This window comes from Papaver somniferum, chromosome 2 (genome assembly GCF_003573695.1).
Source record: "Papaver somniferum cultivar HN1 chromosome 2, ASM357369v1, whole genome shotgun sequence".
NCBI lineage: Eukaryota > Viridiplantae > Streptophyta > Magnoliopsida > Ranunculales > Papaveraceae > Papaver > Papaver somniferum.
Window position 1 is genome coordinate 34,184,890 of NC_039359.1, and position 17,814 is coordinate 34,202,703.

Here is a 17,814-nt window from a genome sequence, read left to right on the forward strand (position 1 = left end):
AATAAGCTTGTCAATTTATGCATGCTCCAACTGAATTTCATTGGACATTGGTTAAGTGTATACTACGATATCTCAAGCAGACCTCTACATATGGAATTCTTCTCAAGCCAGCGAATGCTTTACAATTGTCTTTCACTGCCTACACTGACTCGGATTGGGCTGGTTCGTTAGAAGATCGTCGTTCCACCATTGGCTATTGTATTTATTTGGGTGGAAACATTATATCTTGGAGTGCTCGTAAACAAAAAACAGTATCTCGTTCTAGCAATGAAGCTGAGTATAGGGGTCTTGCTATTGCTACTGCTGAAATTATGCGGATTCGATCTCTCCTTTCAGAACTTCAAATCTCTACTGCATCTCCACCTGTTCTGTGGTGTGACAATCTTGGTGCAACCTATCTTACAGTTAATCCAGTCTTTCATGCACGTACTAAGAATATAGAAATCGATTATCACTTTGTTCGTGATCAGGTTGCTTCTAAACAACTAGATGTTCGATTCATTTATTCCAAGGATCAGATTGCAGATATATTTACAAAACCACTTCCTAAAGATCATTTTGCTTTATTGAGATCCAAGCTCACAGTTCATGATGACCCGTTACGCTTGCGGGAAGGTATTGAGTTAACGTAATGAACAAGGAATTGTTATGTACAACTTGTAAAGTTTGCTATACATAGAGTTCTTGTATCTTAGGAAATCCTGTAAACTAGGAAATACTTGTATACCACGTATAGAACTCTAAAGTTGTTATGTATATAAACAGATAGCTACAATGTTATGTAATCAACGAATTCTTTAATAAAAATAAAATCTTCAAAACCTAATTCTCTATCTTCTCTTTTATTCTAAACCAAACCTATATCTCAACTGTCCATGAGAGTTATTTTAGGGTTTACGATCAATAGAATGTTGGGTCATAGTTTGTTGATTGATTCGTCAATCATTGAGTGTGTAATTCTCTATTTAGTATTTCCATAATAATGATGAAGAAGAAATCGTAACTGTTTGATGGATGTAGACAATATACTCAAATAATGCATATTATTGAACCACGTTAAAATCTTGTGTGTTTTACTTATTGCTTCGTTTGTGTTTGCATCATGTTCATCTTTCATTTTAGGTCGATCCAAAAATCTTAGTATCTTGTGGGCAATTTGAGTTCGATTTCCAAACAAGAGTAACTATTGCTAACTTAATCTTTGCACTAGTATTAGGCTGTCGTTTATTGTACCACCCTTGATTGATCATCAATTATTCTCCGAGCTGATTTTGGGCAATCCCAAGTTAGGACTCCTTTTCATGGTGCTGAACAGCTAATCTCTTGAACGGACAATATTAACTAACGAACTTGAGATAATAGCCCCATATAAGAGGAAAATAAAGATTCAAATTCGTCAAATTTTATATATTAGCACAGTAAAAAAAAATCAATAAAGTTGGTAAAAATTGATGGACGAAAGAAACCGAGAATTCTTTATTTGGAACTGAAATTTCCTTGTGTTCATACATTTGATTAGAATGAAATGTGTTGTTTAATTTTCTTTTTCTTTTTTTTTAAAGGACGAATGAAAAGAAAAAGAATTGATCAAAAACGAAAGGAACGAAAAAATCATGAACGATTTAGAGTGAAATTTTCGTCAAAGATTATACAAAATGAATTTTGTTGTTGTTTTTCTGAAGCACCAAAACAAACAAAATGTACATTATTTGCAGGTTTTGTTGGGCGTAATCTTTAGATCTCTGGACTCTCCGAAGAAGAATTGTTAATCACTCCAGCTTCTGTTGTTGTTGTTGGTCGATGTTGAATTTGTGAGTCTGATACCAATAAAAAACACAAAAATAAAAGCATTAGCTGCTTTCCACCCTTCAAACTAACCGACATTGTTGCACTTTACTTGCACCCGAATAATCCAGAGGTTGACTATTTTTGGCCGTTTTTTTTTTCATCTGTTGGTTATAATAGTCAAGGTGGAGAAGTACCTGTAGTTGCAGGAGCAGCAAGTTCCCTGGTAGGTAGTAGTGGTGCAGGATTTAGTGTCACTGGTGACTGTAAAGAGGTTGCCGTGAAATGTGCATCTCCTTGGGCCGGATAGTGTAAATAAGAGGGTATCCGGTTAAGAGGCGCCTGGGTTGCAGTAAAAGCAGGTATCCTGCTAGTTGGAGATTGCAAAGAATATCCATAATAGTATGGAGATCCAACTGTTGATGATGATGCTCCATACATTTGTGGGTAGTATGGTGCTGCTTGAATATGTGGGTTGCCAAAAGTCTGTCCAGAGAGAAAACATAAATTTAGGAACAGCCATTATATACTCCCACTGATTCCGGAAGAGATACTACCGCCAGAATTGTGTTCACGATATCATTTTTCAGTTATTCTGGATCTGGCGATAGTATTTCTTTTCCAAAAATGGAAGGAGCATTAAGAATTATCAAAAAATAGTACTTAATTTGCAAAGTTGTTGAGATACGAAGCAAATCTAGAACATCAGTGTTACAAAAGTAACTTGTCATTTATAGAAAGAGAAAGAGGCACTAACATGATGGTATCCATATTCAGGTGCATAAGTAGTGTACCTGAAAAAATAAAAAAATTATTCAAAGAACATATAAATTGCAAGAAAAAAAAACATGTAAATTGGAAAAACTAAGATTTCACTAACAGTCTAACACCAATTAAATGTGCCATATGCTTTAGAGAGAAAAAAAAAAAACAATATCCAAAGAGACTGCATTATTGCTTCCACTACACAAAGTCCCAAAGGATAAAATCCATCTACAATAAAGAGAATAGTAAGTGAAAATAAAGAGTGGACATTCAAATGAATTGCCTTTGCTCTACATTTTCAATGAAAAGTGGACAAGACACTCAGTTGTTTATAAAAAGCCATTCTTCAACTTAAATAAGTCAATATGCCAGACAATTCATATTAGGAACTAAATTTCAAAAAAAACTTTAAAAATTATTTCTGTTTCCGGTTATCAAACATGCTATGAACGATCATAATTTTTGAATAGCTTTCCTGGGAACTTCATTAACAATATCCAACTGATTGATTTTCATACTATTATGGAATATGTTAAAAATCTCATCTATAAACCACATGAGAATCAAAACTAAAACCAAAAGAGTGCATATACAGAGATTATCATCTATCCGCACTAAATGCCACATGAAAATGAATTGTCAATTATATGGTCCCATTTGAAAGTGCAAGGTCTAGTTGAAATGAGCCAACAGACAACAATGCTACACTGAATTCACTGGATGAAGATAGAAGAGTTAGAATTTGGTTTATCAAAAAATAAGAAAAAGAAAACATTATTTTTGGCTTACAGATCATTTCATTTATTTCTCAAGGAACAATTATTACTGACATCTATCTTTTTGGTCAAACATAAGTTGACCACAATCCCACAAAAAAAAAAAAAAGTGTATTAAATATAGGTATGCTGTGATAGTTGTCTAATTTTAACAAAGTTTAAGAAAGATATCTAATTTGATCTCATACTATATAAATATGCCAAAACTGATCATCATTCAAAATAATTAGGGTATGTTCCTAAAAATGACAAGAAACAAAATATGAAACAAATATTTTCTAATTTCGATAAGTAAAATCCAACTCACCCGTATGGAGGATAAATAACAGGAGGTGGTGGTGGCTGCGGCGGCGCTGTGACCGGTATTTGAATACGAATTCCTTGTGTGCCACCTCCTTGATGATATGGACTAGCAGCTGCGTTAATTCTCCCTAGAACAAAAAGAATTAAAATAAATTAACACATTTCTTTTTGTAAATTTCCAAAACTAATAATAATCATAAAGATTATCGACAAATGATGATCAACTATAAGTACATTATAATTACCTCGTGGTGGTGAAGGTCTCGGTCGACCCATGGCAGCGATATTACAATTAGCTCTCCTCCCGTCAATCATCGGATTTGGATCAAGACAAGCATTTCTTGCCGATTCAGGATCACGAAATGTTACCTATAAACCCCAGATAATTAAAGAACATTCTTAAACCTAATGAATGCAAGAACAACAAGAACAATGTACGTGCATATATGTTTGTTTCTTTTACGAGAAAACTAGATTATATATGCATATATCACTTACGAATCCGTAACCTTTTGATCGTCCAGTAATCTTATCTGTAATCACAACGGCTTCAAGAATATCACCAAACTGTTCAAAATATTGATGTAATTTATCTGTAGGTGTTTCCCAAGCCAATCCACCAACAAAAACTTTAGTATACGTGGTATCACCAAATTGTGACCTAAAACTCTGGTACGCCATTGTTGTTGCTAAACCAATGACGATGATCACGAACAAGAAAGAAAGAAAGAAAGGAATCAAGAAAAGAAAAGGGATTGTGGGTTTTGGATTAACAATTAAAGAAGAATGTGATCAATCAAGCAGTCATATATTGGTTTCTTCTTCTTCTTCTTCTTCTCTTCATTTTCTTCTTCTTCTTGTGTTTTGCTTCTCATTCATTCCATATGGATATGAATAATTAATATTCCTTTTTACAGCAATGGTTTCTCATTTAGAGAGAGAGAGAGGGAGAAAAGAAAAGAAAAGAAAAAAAAAAAAAAAAGAAAAGAAGAAGTTGTTGTTGTGGATGATGAGTTGTTTTGAAATAAAGTGTGTTGTTTGCAAAAATATTTGATTATTTACAAGAAGAATTTGATGGTGGAGATTCTAAGTTTGAGAAAGAATCCGACAGCTGCTAACCCTTATTTGCTGTCTATTTGAAGATTGCCAAGATTTTTGTTTATATATTTGGTAGTAGTATTGATAAAAAATATGATGATGAAATGAAAATATATATTGATGAAATGTCATTGACAGCTAGTATATCTCTAATGCTTTCTTGATCTGGTTCTGTCCTCTCTGTCTTTCTCCATTACTATACTCACTCTCTCTATATACCCCACTCTATACCTTGATTCCTTATTAATTTCTTCGGCTTTAAAAAGGCATATACTAAATGCAACCCACTTTTGGGGTTAAATGCAATCTAGATACCATTTTTAAAATTCTGATATACTTTACTTTAAAAAGTTACTAAATGCAGCCTAAAAAAGTCAAGTTAAATCTAACTCATAATCCAAAATAACTAGCGGATTTTCATGTCTTCTTCATTACGGCAAATTTATATTTTGGGTTTTTTTTCTTCTTCATTAATGAAATCTAAACCCTAATCATAACACTTATCCAGTGAGTGATCCAAGTTTAGAAAATCTAGGCCAAACCCTAGATGATTCGGAAGAAAATCTTCGTTGTCCAAATGAAATTAAGGTTTATAAAAACAATGAAGAGGAAAGAAACATTGTTTTTTAATGTATCGATGCTTTCAATCATTTTTATTTTTATGTACATAAAAATTTACATCATTTATCACTGTGATATTTTTACGTTTTAGTTGTACAGGCTGAACTGACACACACAGTCGTTTTGTCCTGCTTGACTTGAAGAGCCTAGAGTCGTCCAGAATGAAATTAATCATTGCCCCAATGGTCAATTATAAATGACTGACCCTTTTATTCCTTATCGCCTATTGTTGATGTTGTTGTCATCCAACTCTGGTCGACTCCGAATGAAAGAAGTCATCCAAGTATGGTCGACTCCGGATGAAAGCAGTCATCCAAGTATGATCGACCCTATGTTTTTAGATAATTTCTTTCACACTAACTGGTAGATGAGGGAAATGCTTAAGTCAATCATTTATGAGGGACCATAAGCTGCAATAGTCTACAATTTATGTTCGACTTTAAAATTTTCTTACCACCTATTGTTGATGTTGCAGTCATCCAAGTCTGGTCGACTCCAGATGAAAGCAGTCATCCAAGTCTGGTCGACCCTATGTTTTTAGATAATTTCTTTCACACTAACTAGTAGATGATGGCAATGCTTAAGTCAATCGTTTACGAGCGACCATAAGCTGCAATCAATGGTGATAGTAACTTCCTCAGTTTTCAGTTTTTTTCTTTTCTTTTTTCAGAGCATGAAAAGAGTTTAGGAGAAGATGTCTTTTTTGGGATATTAACTGATTCTTCGACTGAATTTCTCTATGAAAAAGAAGATAGCAAAAAAATCAATGGTGATGGTAACTTCCTCAGCCGTCTCTCTCTCGTTCTATCTCCAATAAAGAAAAAGAAATACTAAGAGACTTAGGTTGATTCAAATCGGTCAGCCATAGGATTGTATATATCAAAATTATTAAAAGTAATTTAGGTTGTATTTAACAAATTACATTTTTATGTGGGTTGCATTTAGCCAAGATTACATTTAACCGAAACGTGGGTTACATTTAGTCACTGCCTTTCAAAATGTTTCAGGATTACAAATTTGAGTCCACAATACATAGTCCTTGAGGTATACAACGGCTACATAATCGTCCTTACGATCCAGACGTTCGATTGCGGTCGAGGAATCCGTCGTATGGATCTCGAGGATTGGTCTCGTAAGGATGATGACAAGTCTCAAGGATGATTTCTGAAGAATCTAACTTATTATTAGTTGTAGTTGTGTCTTCTTCTTCCTATACATCTTTTTTTTGTCAAATTACTAAGTAGTTATAAAGTCTTAACAACCATATTATCCGGCCCCTACATGCTTTCCACTCCTAATTTATTCATTACAAGGTGAAATGTAATACTAAAATGATTAAGCTGCGTTGTATTATTATAAACTTTTTTATATATAATAATCTAATGCCTAGTCGTTCCTATTCGTAGTCGCAGAATTCGTTAACGTGATAGATAGATAGATAGATCGGTGTGGGATCGATCGATGTGGAGCCATCAATTATGCCTAACGACTGTTGGACGGGCGGCTAAGCTGTCACTTCTTTTTTTTTCCTCAAAGACATGCAACTAGTGAAGTTTATGGTCAGTTATGTGATTCCCACTGTCACCAGCAATGAACCGAGTCATTCTCATTACGACTTTACCTACTCAGTTAGATCGGTACAGTAATCAACTACGCTCATGGAAATATACCAGAGATGTCCAAGAGATGTCCAAATGGACTTTTCTGATATTTTGAACAGATCGATCGAAGAAGTACGCATACATAGAGTTCTCTAAAAGAGATGCTCAAGATACAAACTTTCATGCAAGAGATCTCTCGAAGAAGATTTAGGTATGCCGTATTTTTATTATAAACTCGACGTGTAGAATCAGATGTTGAGCCGTGCAACTCTTTTAGAACTTAGTAATCGTATACGTATTGTTGTATTTGTACGTAGTCTTAGAAAAAAAAGGAAATGAACTAGCAAAAAAACTTTGTACAGCTGCATGTAAACAAGTAAACAACTGAAACGAATCATTACTTCAATACAATACTGCAGCAGAATATAAATTGGGTCTCTCTAACGGTCATAATCAAATGCAGATCGTGCACCTAATGTCAGTAACACCATCCGAATGAATTGGTCGTATGCACCAACTGGGTCACGGCCAGCCAGGAGACGATTTTCATTAATATTAAAATACTTACGGTATGGATTAATTATTCCCTGTGATGATTAAAGATAAGAAAAAAAAGTTACTTTTGAAGTGTATTATTAATTAATATATGAGCTATCTCCTAATAAGACGACCATTATTTTGTCCACGACTAATGAGAAGTATTCCAATTCCAAATTCTTCTTTTGAGAGGTAGGACTTGTGCAAGATTCTACTTCTACAACATTTTTAATGACATGCGCCCCTCTGTTTTTCTTTGGTTGGTTTTGATTCCCAAGTTGTAAAAAGCCTACTACTGCCGAGAGGATCACCCATAAGATACACAAAATTGATTAAAAAGATCAAAATCAATAATTTCTTGGTGAAAAGGATATTTAGATTTTGATACTGTTTAAATGGACAAAAATGTAAAAATAATCAGGATGTAAACAGTTTCATCCTACCCATTTTTAAATACTTTTTTCTTAATTTTAATTTACATCAGGATGCATCCAGTTTCATCCTTACTATTTTTTAAGTTTAAGTCAGGATAAATCCAGTTTCATCCTTACTATTTTTTTGGTGTCAATTTCACCCATAATAATTTTTACTCGTCCATTTGAACCATGTTTTAAAAATATTTGGACAAACGAGCCATTTTCCTAATAAAATACTCATCCTCTCATCGCATCTTTGCAACTTGTGATCCCTCAACGGCTCAAATCTAGATCTAAAAAGAGACTTGGTAATTGGTATGAAATGTTCCTGCGTCAGCTTTTAAGGTCGTTGTTGTTGACTGTGCTGTGCGTGTGTTATTATTCCCTTTACAAGGATGTAAAATGGGAAGAGTAGTAAAATATGCAAGTAGCACGAATGCGAGATAGATACTTGACCCTAGCTATGTAGTGTAAGAAGACTGAACCCTTGTTGGTCATTCAAGGCCCACATGAAATGAGCAAAGACTGATTCTTGGTGTAATTTTTCAACACCCTCCAGAAAAAGTCTGGACAAAGTCTACATTTAGCACATGAGGTGATGCTGCTATATGATCAACGGCACTTGACTACGAATACCTTGAGACAGGCAGAGATATTTTAACATGATGATGTTCTAAATAAGGACCAGAAAGATCAGTAGGCCTTAAGTGTTACGGATAAAACTAGATAGGGTCCTCTCTCAACAGGTCATTATCACAGGCTTCACTCTACTCCCTGCATAGATATATACGCCCCGGCCGGGAGCTCTTCAGGGAGGTGCACGTAGTTATCCTGAAATTTCCATGACTTGCTCTTTCTACAGTTGTGATCTGAATACTGTTTGTGCCGGAAATTTACTCATTCATCGATTACCTGACATATATAGATCGACAGGGATTTTGAAACATTAGGATGTGTTGACTTTTCTACTATACCTCTCAGATGTAACGAGACATCCGGCCACCACGATCCCAAGCGACAGTGTGAATAAATATCCTTATGTGTGTGCATATGTATTTATGTACATGTATAATGAGTGGTAGTATATATACACACTATTATAGAGTCAGAATGAATTGTGGGGTGAGGGAACACTCGGACAGCTATGAGGGAATGAGGGGAGGGACCCCTAATTTGGAAGAACCTATAGGGCTTTGTTGTTGCAGAGATCCCCGTGAACTGGCAGGTTTTGTCTAGAGAGGTTATTGAGAACAACTAACTAATAAACCTCGTTACTTAATTGCCGTCTATTAATTGTAGTCTTGATATTTTTCTTTAATCATTTCCTATGATTTCTAAGCTTTTGTTAAAAAAAATAAAATAAAAAATAGTTCTTAATAAATACAAATGGGTTGGATTCTATGATTGAATCAAGATTTTTTTTCTTTTCTTATAAAAAAAAGGTTGATTGAAATTTCATTGACAAATCTCATTTTAAAGGAGCTGTGTTGTCGTCATGCCTCTGTTCTAAGCAAATTACAACTGGGGCGGTGGCGCAGTTGGCTAGCGCGTAGGTCTCATAGCTATATCGAGTAATCCTGAGGTCGAGAGTTCGAGCCTCTCTCGCCCCAATATTTTTTTTGTCCCGTTAGAGATGCTGAAATTCGTTTTCAGTTACTCCCCCGTGTTTGAGAAGCTGTAACATATCAAACGTAGCATACAATACATTCGACAAACATGTAAACATACAATCTTGGTGCTCAAACGAGTGCAGTAGAATTTCTTGTTTTTAAACTTAAACCTGTAAGAATTTCACTTAAAAATACGATGCTGAATTTGTTTAATAACTACTTCAATCAAGAAATAATCCAATATCGATCAAAACCAAGAAGACGCCGTCATAATCAAAGAAATTATTATATAGAAACGAAAAGCAATAAAGTATCCCCAAAATTCTCTTCATCTTTTTCTCATTCTCTTGATTATACATCATTTTTATAGGACCACTGTTAACCCAAGAATAATTGACCTACTGAACAGTAACTGCTTTCTCCACGCCCAAAACTGATCAAGGAAACGCTTTCTGAATCCCCTCATTTTCATGCCCAATATAACTTTCACACGCCCTAAGAAAGAATTAGGAGCACTTGAAACAGTAGCATCGGTATTATGAAAAGAAACGAGAGATGAATCCCTCAACTATCTTCTACTGTTTGCAGGTTTGGCCTTGTTAAGATTTGAGAGTTCTTCGACCAATTTCTTCTCTTCGCTGCTCAGCCTTTTAGGGATATCAACTTGAACTCTCACCAATTGATCACCTCTCCTGTTGTTTTTATTTAGTACCGGAACACCTTTTTTTGCCATCACCAAAGTTGTGCCAGGTTGGGTACCCGCTGGGATTTTCAAATCTACAGTACCATCAACTGTTGGAACTTTAATCGTTGTTCCTAGAATAGCATCGAAATATGAAATTTTGCATGTGTAAAGAATATTGGTGTCGTCACGTTTTAGAACCGAGTCCTGGAGAACATCTATTATGACAAAAAGATCGCCTGGAGGGCCTCCTCTTCTTCCGGCATTTCCTTCTGATCGAACCCTTAACCGACTACCAGCATCCACACCTGCTGGAACTTTCAGACTAATACGTTTCGTCTTCCTTACACGTCCATCCCCAGAACATGTATTACATGGGGTGGACAACTCCCCGGTACCACCACAAGATGAACAAGTCATAACCTGCTGGAAGACACCTAAAGGAGTTCTTGCTGAGGAGATTACCTGGCCTTGGCCCCCACATGTACTACATCTACTTGGCTGGGTTCCAGGTTTGGCTCCCGATCCATTACAGGTATTACAGCTCTCTAGTCGGGTTATCTCAATCTCCTTCTCAACCCCGAAAACCGCTTCTTTGAAATTCAAAACTAGATTATAAATCTCGTCCTCACCCTCCATTGCTCTATTTCTGGAACCTCTACCTCCACCCATGCCTCCCATACCGCCCATTCCACCACCCATACCCTCGAACAACGACTCAAAAAGATCAAATGGATTGCTGAAATCCTGCCACAAGTAACAAATTTGCATTAACATAGTTAACCAAGGTCAAGTCTATCTTATCTGAACTTAAACACTTTTCCCTGCAGATAAAAATCAGTCAATTAAGGCAACTAACTTAACACATAACTCAGTTTAAAAGAGGGTAAAACTGTTTCCTCCGGGGCTCAAAGGAGGTCAAGTCAAACTGTCATAGTCGGTCAAGGTAAGTTAACCTAACCGGCACCAGTTAAACCGATATTACTGTTTTTCTTTGTGCACACTGAAATTGTTGGGAGTGGTGAATAATGAACTTTTATGCAAGAAAATCCAACAAATATATAATCCTCCGTGTCAAGGGACTCACCCCCATTCCTGCACCAGCACCTTTAAGCCCTGCCTCTCCATACCTATCATATAAGGACCGTTTTTCATCATCAGATAACACCTGAAAAAGAATATGACTCTATATTAGTGGACCTTATGGTGCACAATTCTCTAAATCTCCATTAACTAAGGGGGGGAAGTCAGTATCATGGAAACTTGACTTGCCTCGTAAGCATTACTGATCTCTTTAAATTTAGCTTCTGCCCCAGGTTCTCTGAAACACAAAAGAACATCCAACGCCCATCAACAAAGACAAACAATTTGACAGGAATAATCAAGATTATACAGATAAAAACAGTAGCAAGGAAATACTGGGGAGGTTGTGATTTAAGTTTCAATTGTTCTTCTACTTGCATCCATTTATAAAGATTCACGTACAGCTGTGTATCACACAAGCATCAGTGTGTGTGTGTGGGCGCGCGCGAGAGAGAGAGAGATTGGCTTGTCTTACTCAATGATATGATGATCATTAAATCTATTTTGTATTTACTGAGCTAAACAAGATAAGTATCATTATAAAGTACACGAAGAACACTGAGTCACCTCTTCCAGGCTTAAAGAGAAGCATCTGAACTAGAACAGAACCTGAAGAGGAAAATAAGAACTACTAGTTCCTCAGACCTCAAAAGTACTCCATAACTCATTCAAACAAGAAAAAATATTGGACAGATTGATTTCTCTCATTTTACTTTTCTTCGTGGCCTAACTTTCTCCCAAGGGACTGTATAATCTTTCATTTGTTCTAATGTGGGTTAGAGCAACTGCTCTCCAAATAAACAAAGGTTGTACTGAATGTGCTACAAAAATGAGCCTTCAAATAAACCATCCAGCGTTGCTAAATAAAGCAAATTCGAACATGAAACGAAGTCATGTGCCCAGAGATTAGGTGGTAAGAAGTAAACTTGCAATTCAACTCACTTGTTAACATCTGGATGGTTAGTCCTAGCAAGCTTTCGATATGCTGAAACATCAGAAAGGTCTGGCGTTAGTATTACATCATCATAATTTATTTATTTTAAAAAAAAAAAAGTTTGTTACGGTATAAAGCTAATTTAAAAATCAAATTACAGAAAAGTAGTGCAAAAGAAAGAATCAGAAACGCGTACTAACCAGTCTTAATTTCAGCTTTGCTAGCACTTTTTGACACCCCTAGGACAGAATAATAGTCCTGTTGAAAGATGAGGTTAATAGTTGATCATATCAAATTGAAAATAGATACTATTAATAGTATTAAGCATTTAAAATGAGAGGAAATGCGAGCGAGGGAGGGAGGGAGGTGGAGAATCCAAGATATTCACCCTATCAGCTCTAACAACAAGTCTTGCTCCTCTACGTTGTTGTAGATTTTGAGATGGCCCGGTATTAAACAATGCAGACAAGGAGCCATTAGAGAATAAGCTTGAAGCTGGTGCTGCCAGGCATTTTACCCTGTGGACACTGCATATAAGAAATTAGCATGTACATGCATTGGTATTGGTGAATTGTGTTGAGACTACGTATTTGACAATATCTTTGTGGTCTCTGCATTTGCTAGAAGAACTTTCTGGAAGGTAATAAATCAATAATTGTAAATGGTATATCACTAAATTACATGCATCTCATGAAATAGAATAACATTTAGCTATGCAACAATTGCTTACTTGTATTGGGGTGTCAGCGACTTGTTTGAAACATATGACTTCATCATAGATTGAGGTCGAATCCCACATTGGGGTGCCCAAGTACTACCACAAGGTATAATTGCCATTACAAAATTCTGCAAAGGAAACATGAGAATGAAGAAACTGTTTATGGTCTAATACAATTTAAACATCACATTTGACGGCTATATATGAATTGTCTAATACATGCAAGGCGCAGTCAACAGTAAAATAAAAAAAAGAGTTTAGTTTTCACCTAGCAGTATATTTTCACTTTGTTGATATGAGAATCAGCATCTCAATAAGTTATGCTGATTGCTTATCCTATGGTTTACATGACAGGCTTTTAAGGTCAACACAGGAGACTTTAAGTACCCAATTTATTTCTCTATATGCAAAAGTATATTTACTGTAAAGGGACAAGCCAAATTACAGCAAGATGCAAGGAGGAATAGGACTAGGGCAGCAAGAGAAGTTCATTTGTATCAATACCCAGCTTAGGTTGGTCTGGCTGACCTCTAGTTATGGACTTAACTGTGGAATGAGATAATACCAATCACTACCTGAAGTAAACCTTGGTCTATAGTACCCTCCATCTAGTCTGAAATTTAGCTTACATTTTGCGGTTCTATAAGCAACTGAATGGGAATTGTACCTCAAACCCTACTATTAACCTAACCAGCCTTTGTGGAACGTAAGCTTAGCGGGGCTGCTAGCATTGGTTCGCTCTCCAGCTGAGCAATTTAAAGCTGGATTGGCACCACATGACCCCTAATTCAGCATAGTGCAGAAGAAAACGAGAATATTTTCAACAAAAGTTCACACCTTTTACATCATATATAGAATCAATAGTACATGAAATTAGGTTTTCCATGTCTTTCAACCAAAACAATTGACAAAAATAGGATAAAAAATCACATTATCTTGGACCTTTAAAATGTACGAAAAATACTAAAAACTACAGATAAACTATCTATTTATCGCCTTAACAGTTCAATTACAAAACTCGAACAACCACCAAATAAACAAAACCCATTTAGCAAAACCAGAAATTGGGTTAAAGGAAGGGTTTTTAACATGCTTAAACCCAATAAAACAACGAAATCATACCTGTTAAAAGATAGGATTATCGATGTTTTTGATTAAAATAAGTACGACTGCCGCTGAAGCAGAAGAGAAGAAGAAGAAACTACTTCTCTGCTTGCTATCTCAGTCGAGGAAGAAGGAAGAGAGGATGAGGCGCAGCAAATGAGACAACTCAACTCTTTCACTTCTCTCTCTACTTCAGATTCCAGAACGAGTTTAAGTGGTCGGCTATCTTTGTGTGAGATTCACTACTTCGCTAAATCTTCTGAAACTCTATCTTTGCCGTTAGATCTCAAAAGCCCCAAAAAAGTTGGAACTGAAGGGCTACTGAGTGCTTGATGTTAGGTCGGGTCCTAACCAACAGTCCAGCACATTCGTATGTTAAAATAGTAGGAATACTTGATTTATTTACGTTATAACCGAGTGATAAAAGTCTTATGGTGGGTTTGGATCAACGTATTGAAAGCGTGCAGCGCATCGTGACTCGTTTTCTATTTTTGAGTGATGTGTAGATTGAAGCATGAAGTGGTGATTCATGATTGGCGGTGAATCGTAAAAGATAAAATTTGATATATTATAAATAAGTATGAAAATATTTATAAATATAATTTGCTATTCACCTCACTCTTCACAACTCAAATGGCATGTCCCATTAATAAAAATGTGGAGAGAGAAAAGTACTCAGCTAATTTGTTATCTACATATTTGACAATCTATTTTTTTTTCTCTTTCTGTTTTGCGCTGAAAAATGGGCGGGAAAATTTCAAATTTGGGAACTTTGAAATGTGTATTAAACAAAATTTTGGTGAACTATTTCACCGGAACATTATTATTTTTCTAAGAGGTTGGGAAATCCACAAAGAGCTTTTAAGAAGATGCATATTAAAGAAGCAGGAGAATCTTCAAATGTGAAGAACATGGTTAGTGTAGCCACTCTAAAACCAGTAATTCTTTTCTTATTTGAAAATTAAATTAAATTTGGTTGTAGGGATTGTTATGATCCAGTTTCAGTATTGGAGATTTTATTCTCAGTATAATGGAACAACGTTGTTTGCCACTAACTAATATGATACAGAACATGCCTATTAGTTGTTTGATAAAATGTCTCAGTGTCTAAAAGTACTTTTGTTTATGTTATATGGTATTGATTATCTTAGTTGATGCAGGAGGAGACTTTTGAAGAGTCAGATTGCATTGATATTAGTGGAATCACACCTAATATACAACCTGCTCTTGGTATGGGGTTTGAGTCTATAGATGATGCATGGGAGTTTTACAAGACATATGGGAAAGTGAAAGAATTTCCTGTAGTGAAAAGCATGTCTGTGAAGAATGGTGCGGGGTGTATAAGAAGCTACAAGTTTACTTGTGCTCGAGCAGGTAAGTGTAATTTCATCTCTGAAAAACCATTAAGGCCTCAAGCGACAATAAAATGTGGTTTTCAAGCTAAGCTAGTGTTGCGGTTAGATTGTCTAGTTGGTTATGTAATCAGTCAGCTAAATTTGGAGCATAATCATGAACTGGAACCGGAATTTGCCATACATTTTCGTTGTAACCGTTTGTAGATGGGGAAAAACGATTTGCTGGTTTTCACGGAATTGCGGAGATGACCGTGCGGAGAAGACTCCTTGAACCGAGCAAATGCTCAACCTCACACATATGCACTGCAAGAAGGGAGTGGTTTAAGTTCGAGAGATCAATCTGTAGGACTCCGGCCTAAACCAAGACAATGGTCGTTCCAGAGTCAATTCGGTCACAAGAGAGGATGGGTTGATCTGTAGGAGGGAAGCTGAGAAATGTGTGAGACCGATGGCAATCGAGATTGTAGGTGTGTTGTGTATTCTGCGTAATAAAGTTCTGAATGATTGAATTTTACTCAGTTGAGAGTGATTGCTCAGACGATGAGTTCGTGTAGACGAAAGATTGTCTGTGTGAACTTGTCGAGAAAATCTTATCTTTTTTCAATCAGGATTCAGAGGCCTTTTATATTGCTGAATTGAGAATACCATGATCCCATGAAGTGTGACAGTTGCTGGAGTTAAAGAGTCGTAAAGTGGGAAATCGTGTCAAAACCAGTTGCTCATCGTGCGGAGACTTGGTTGATTTTCTATCCACTACTTTGCTAACTCCTTCAACTGATTTCACGACTTGCTCACATTCTCATCGTGTGTATGAACACACGTGTCGTAGACCGCCAGACCAAAACCCTAGTTAATATACCCCAATATGATACGATTGACATCTCGTGATTGTGGAGTCAGTTGCTGAATTCATGGAACGATGAGTCCGTATATTGTTGAGTCGAACGTGTTTTAAAAATATACTGAGACTCATGAGTTGAACATGTCTGCTGAGACAAAGATATAATTATGTTGATTGTTAAGGTGAACAAATATTGCTCGTATGAGCAAATGTTGCTCGCTTGATAAACTGTTGAACATTAATAGTCAATATTCATGGACTGAGCAAGTATTACTCATCTGAGAAAATATTGCTCATTTGTTGACTTATTGAATATTGATAGTCGAACCAATATTCATGGACTGAGCAAATATTGCTCGTCTGAGCAAATATTGCTCATTTGATGAATTATTGGATATTGATAGTTGAACCAATATTCATGGTCTGAGCAAATATTTCTCGTCTGAGCAAATGTTTCTCATTTGATGAAAATGCTAATTTAAAATGCTGGCGTCTGAGCCAAGCATAATTATTAAAGTGTTAATCATAGGATCATTGTAAAATTATTGATGTTTGAATCTGCTCAAAATTATGTTTTTGCAGAGCTCTGGATTCGAAACCCTAATTTTTGATCAATTGATGATTTATTGAAAATCATCCACAGAGTGAAGGAGGGACCGGCTATATGGGATGAGGAGTCGACCATGTCACGCCCATATGCTCAAGTGAGCAAAATACCAAAGCCTCATGAAGACCAGTTGGTGAAAGGATGATTAAATGTTGGTTTAATCATTTATTAAAATAGTGCTCGTGTGAGAATTAGGTAGTAAAACCTGATTAGGGAGAGATGAGGGACCGACCAAGAGGGAATGAGACCGACCCTTGGTGGTCATGGGACCAGCTGATGGTCGTTTGAACAAACTCCTAGCTGTCTGAGAAGATTTGGACCCAGCATGAGCAGTTGAGCAAATTAGGTCAAAATTATTAAAACACGTGGGACCGACTATTTGCAAGCCTCGGAGCTGGCCTTGGTCGGTCAAGGAGACATGCCCGCGTCACCATAATGTTTGTGTCTCAGTCCTGAGAGTTTCGATATTTTTCGGTGTACGTTTGAGCAACATTTTGAGAAAATATGAAGAAATCACGGATTTTGCTGAAACCGTGAAACTTCATGAGATGAAGGAATAAAATTATAAAATAATGAAGGAATCATGAGGTGTGGGACCGGCTAGGCCAAGGCATGGACGGCCGTCCAAGGAGACAGTCCCGAGGCACTTTTTCCTAATTTATAATATTTTCATGATTTTAGGGAAATATCATAAAATCAAGAAGTTTGTTGAAACCAAGGAATTTGTTGAAATCAAGGAATTTCCATGAGATGAGTGAAACATAAAAAATAATAATGATAAAATAAGGGACGTGTGGGACCGGCTAGGGCGTGACTGGCCCGCCATGGCCCGGTCCCACAGGTTTCCCTAATTTTATATTATTTTTCATGAACTTGAGTGAAATTTCATGAATCCAAGGAGTTTGCTGAAACTAGGGAATTTCCTTGAAGTGAAGGAGTTTCCATGGGATGAGGAGACAAATAATATTAAAATAATAA

At 36.2% G+C, this 17,814-nt stretch overlaps 2 protein-coding genes and 1 non-coding gene across 4 annotated transcripts; 1 reads left to right on the forward strand and 2 right to left on the reverse strand.

The window, feature by feature from the left end:
- Nucleotides 1-1,454: 1,454 nt before the first annotated feature.
- Nucleotides 1,455-4,594, reverse strand: LOC113347335 (RNA-binding protein 38-like). Its single transcript, XM_026590973.1, has 6 exons — nucleotides 4,128-4,594; nucleotides 3,875-3,998; nucleotides 3,634-3,757; nucleotides 2,543-2,579; nucleotides 1,983-2,271; nucleotides 1,455-1,817 (listed from the first exon to the last, which is right to left on the reverse strand). The coding sequence occupies exons 1-6, from the start codon at nucleotides 4,308-4,310 to the stop codon at nucleotides 1,735-1,737; spliced, it is 840 nt and encodes a 279-aa protein (XP_026446758.1). The 5' UTR covers nucleotides 4,311-4,594; the 3' UTR covers nucleotides 1,455-1,734.
- A 4,831-nt stretch (nucleotides 4,595-9,425) lies between these two features.
- On the forward strand, nucleotides 9,426-9,512 carry TRNAM-CAU. The gene is given in 2 exon segments: nucleotides 9,426-9,463; nucleotides 9,477-9,512. It is a non-coding gene; the product is annotated as a tRNA-Met (tRNA).
- Nucleotides 9,513-9,782: 270 nt separating this feature from the next.
- LOC113347336 (chaperone protein dnaJ A6, chloroplastic-like) lies at nucleotides 9,783-14,234 on the reverse strand. 2 transcript variants are annotated; one of them, XM_026590976.1, is made up of 8 exons: nucleotides 14,052-14,234; nucleotides 12,942-13,057; nucleotides 12,600-12,729; nucleotides 12,412-12,469; nucleotides 12,220-12,262; nucleotides 11,467-11,515; nucleotides 11,282-11,362; nucleotides 9,783-10,941 (listed from the first exon to the last, which is right to left on the reverse strand). In XM_026590976.1, the coding sequence occupies exons 2-8, from the start codon at nucleotides 13,046-13,048 to the stop codon at nucleotides 10,081-10,083; spliced, it is 1,329 nt and encodes a 442-aa protein (XP_026446761.1). In that variant the 5' UTR covers nucleotides 13,049-13,057; nucleotides 14,052-14,234; the 3' UTR covers nucleotides 9,783-10,080. The 2 variants fall into 2 exon arrangements, with proteins under 2 accessions (XP_026446761.1, XP_026446759.1); XM_026590974.1 differs by having other exon boundaries at nucleotides 12,600-12,738.
- Nucleotides 14,235-17,814: the final 3,580 nt, after the last annotated feature.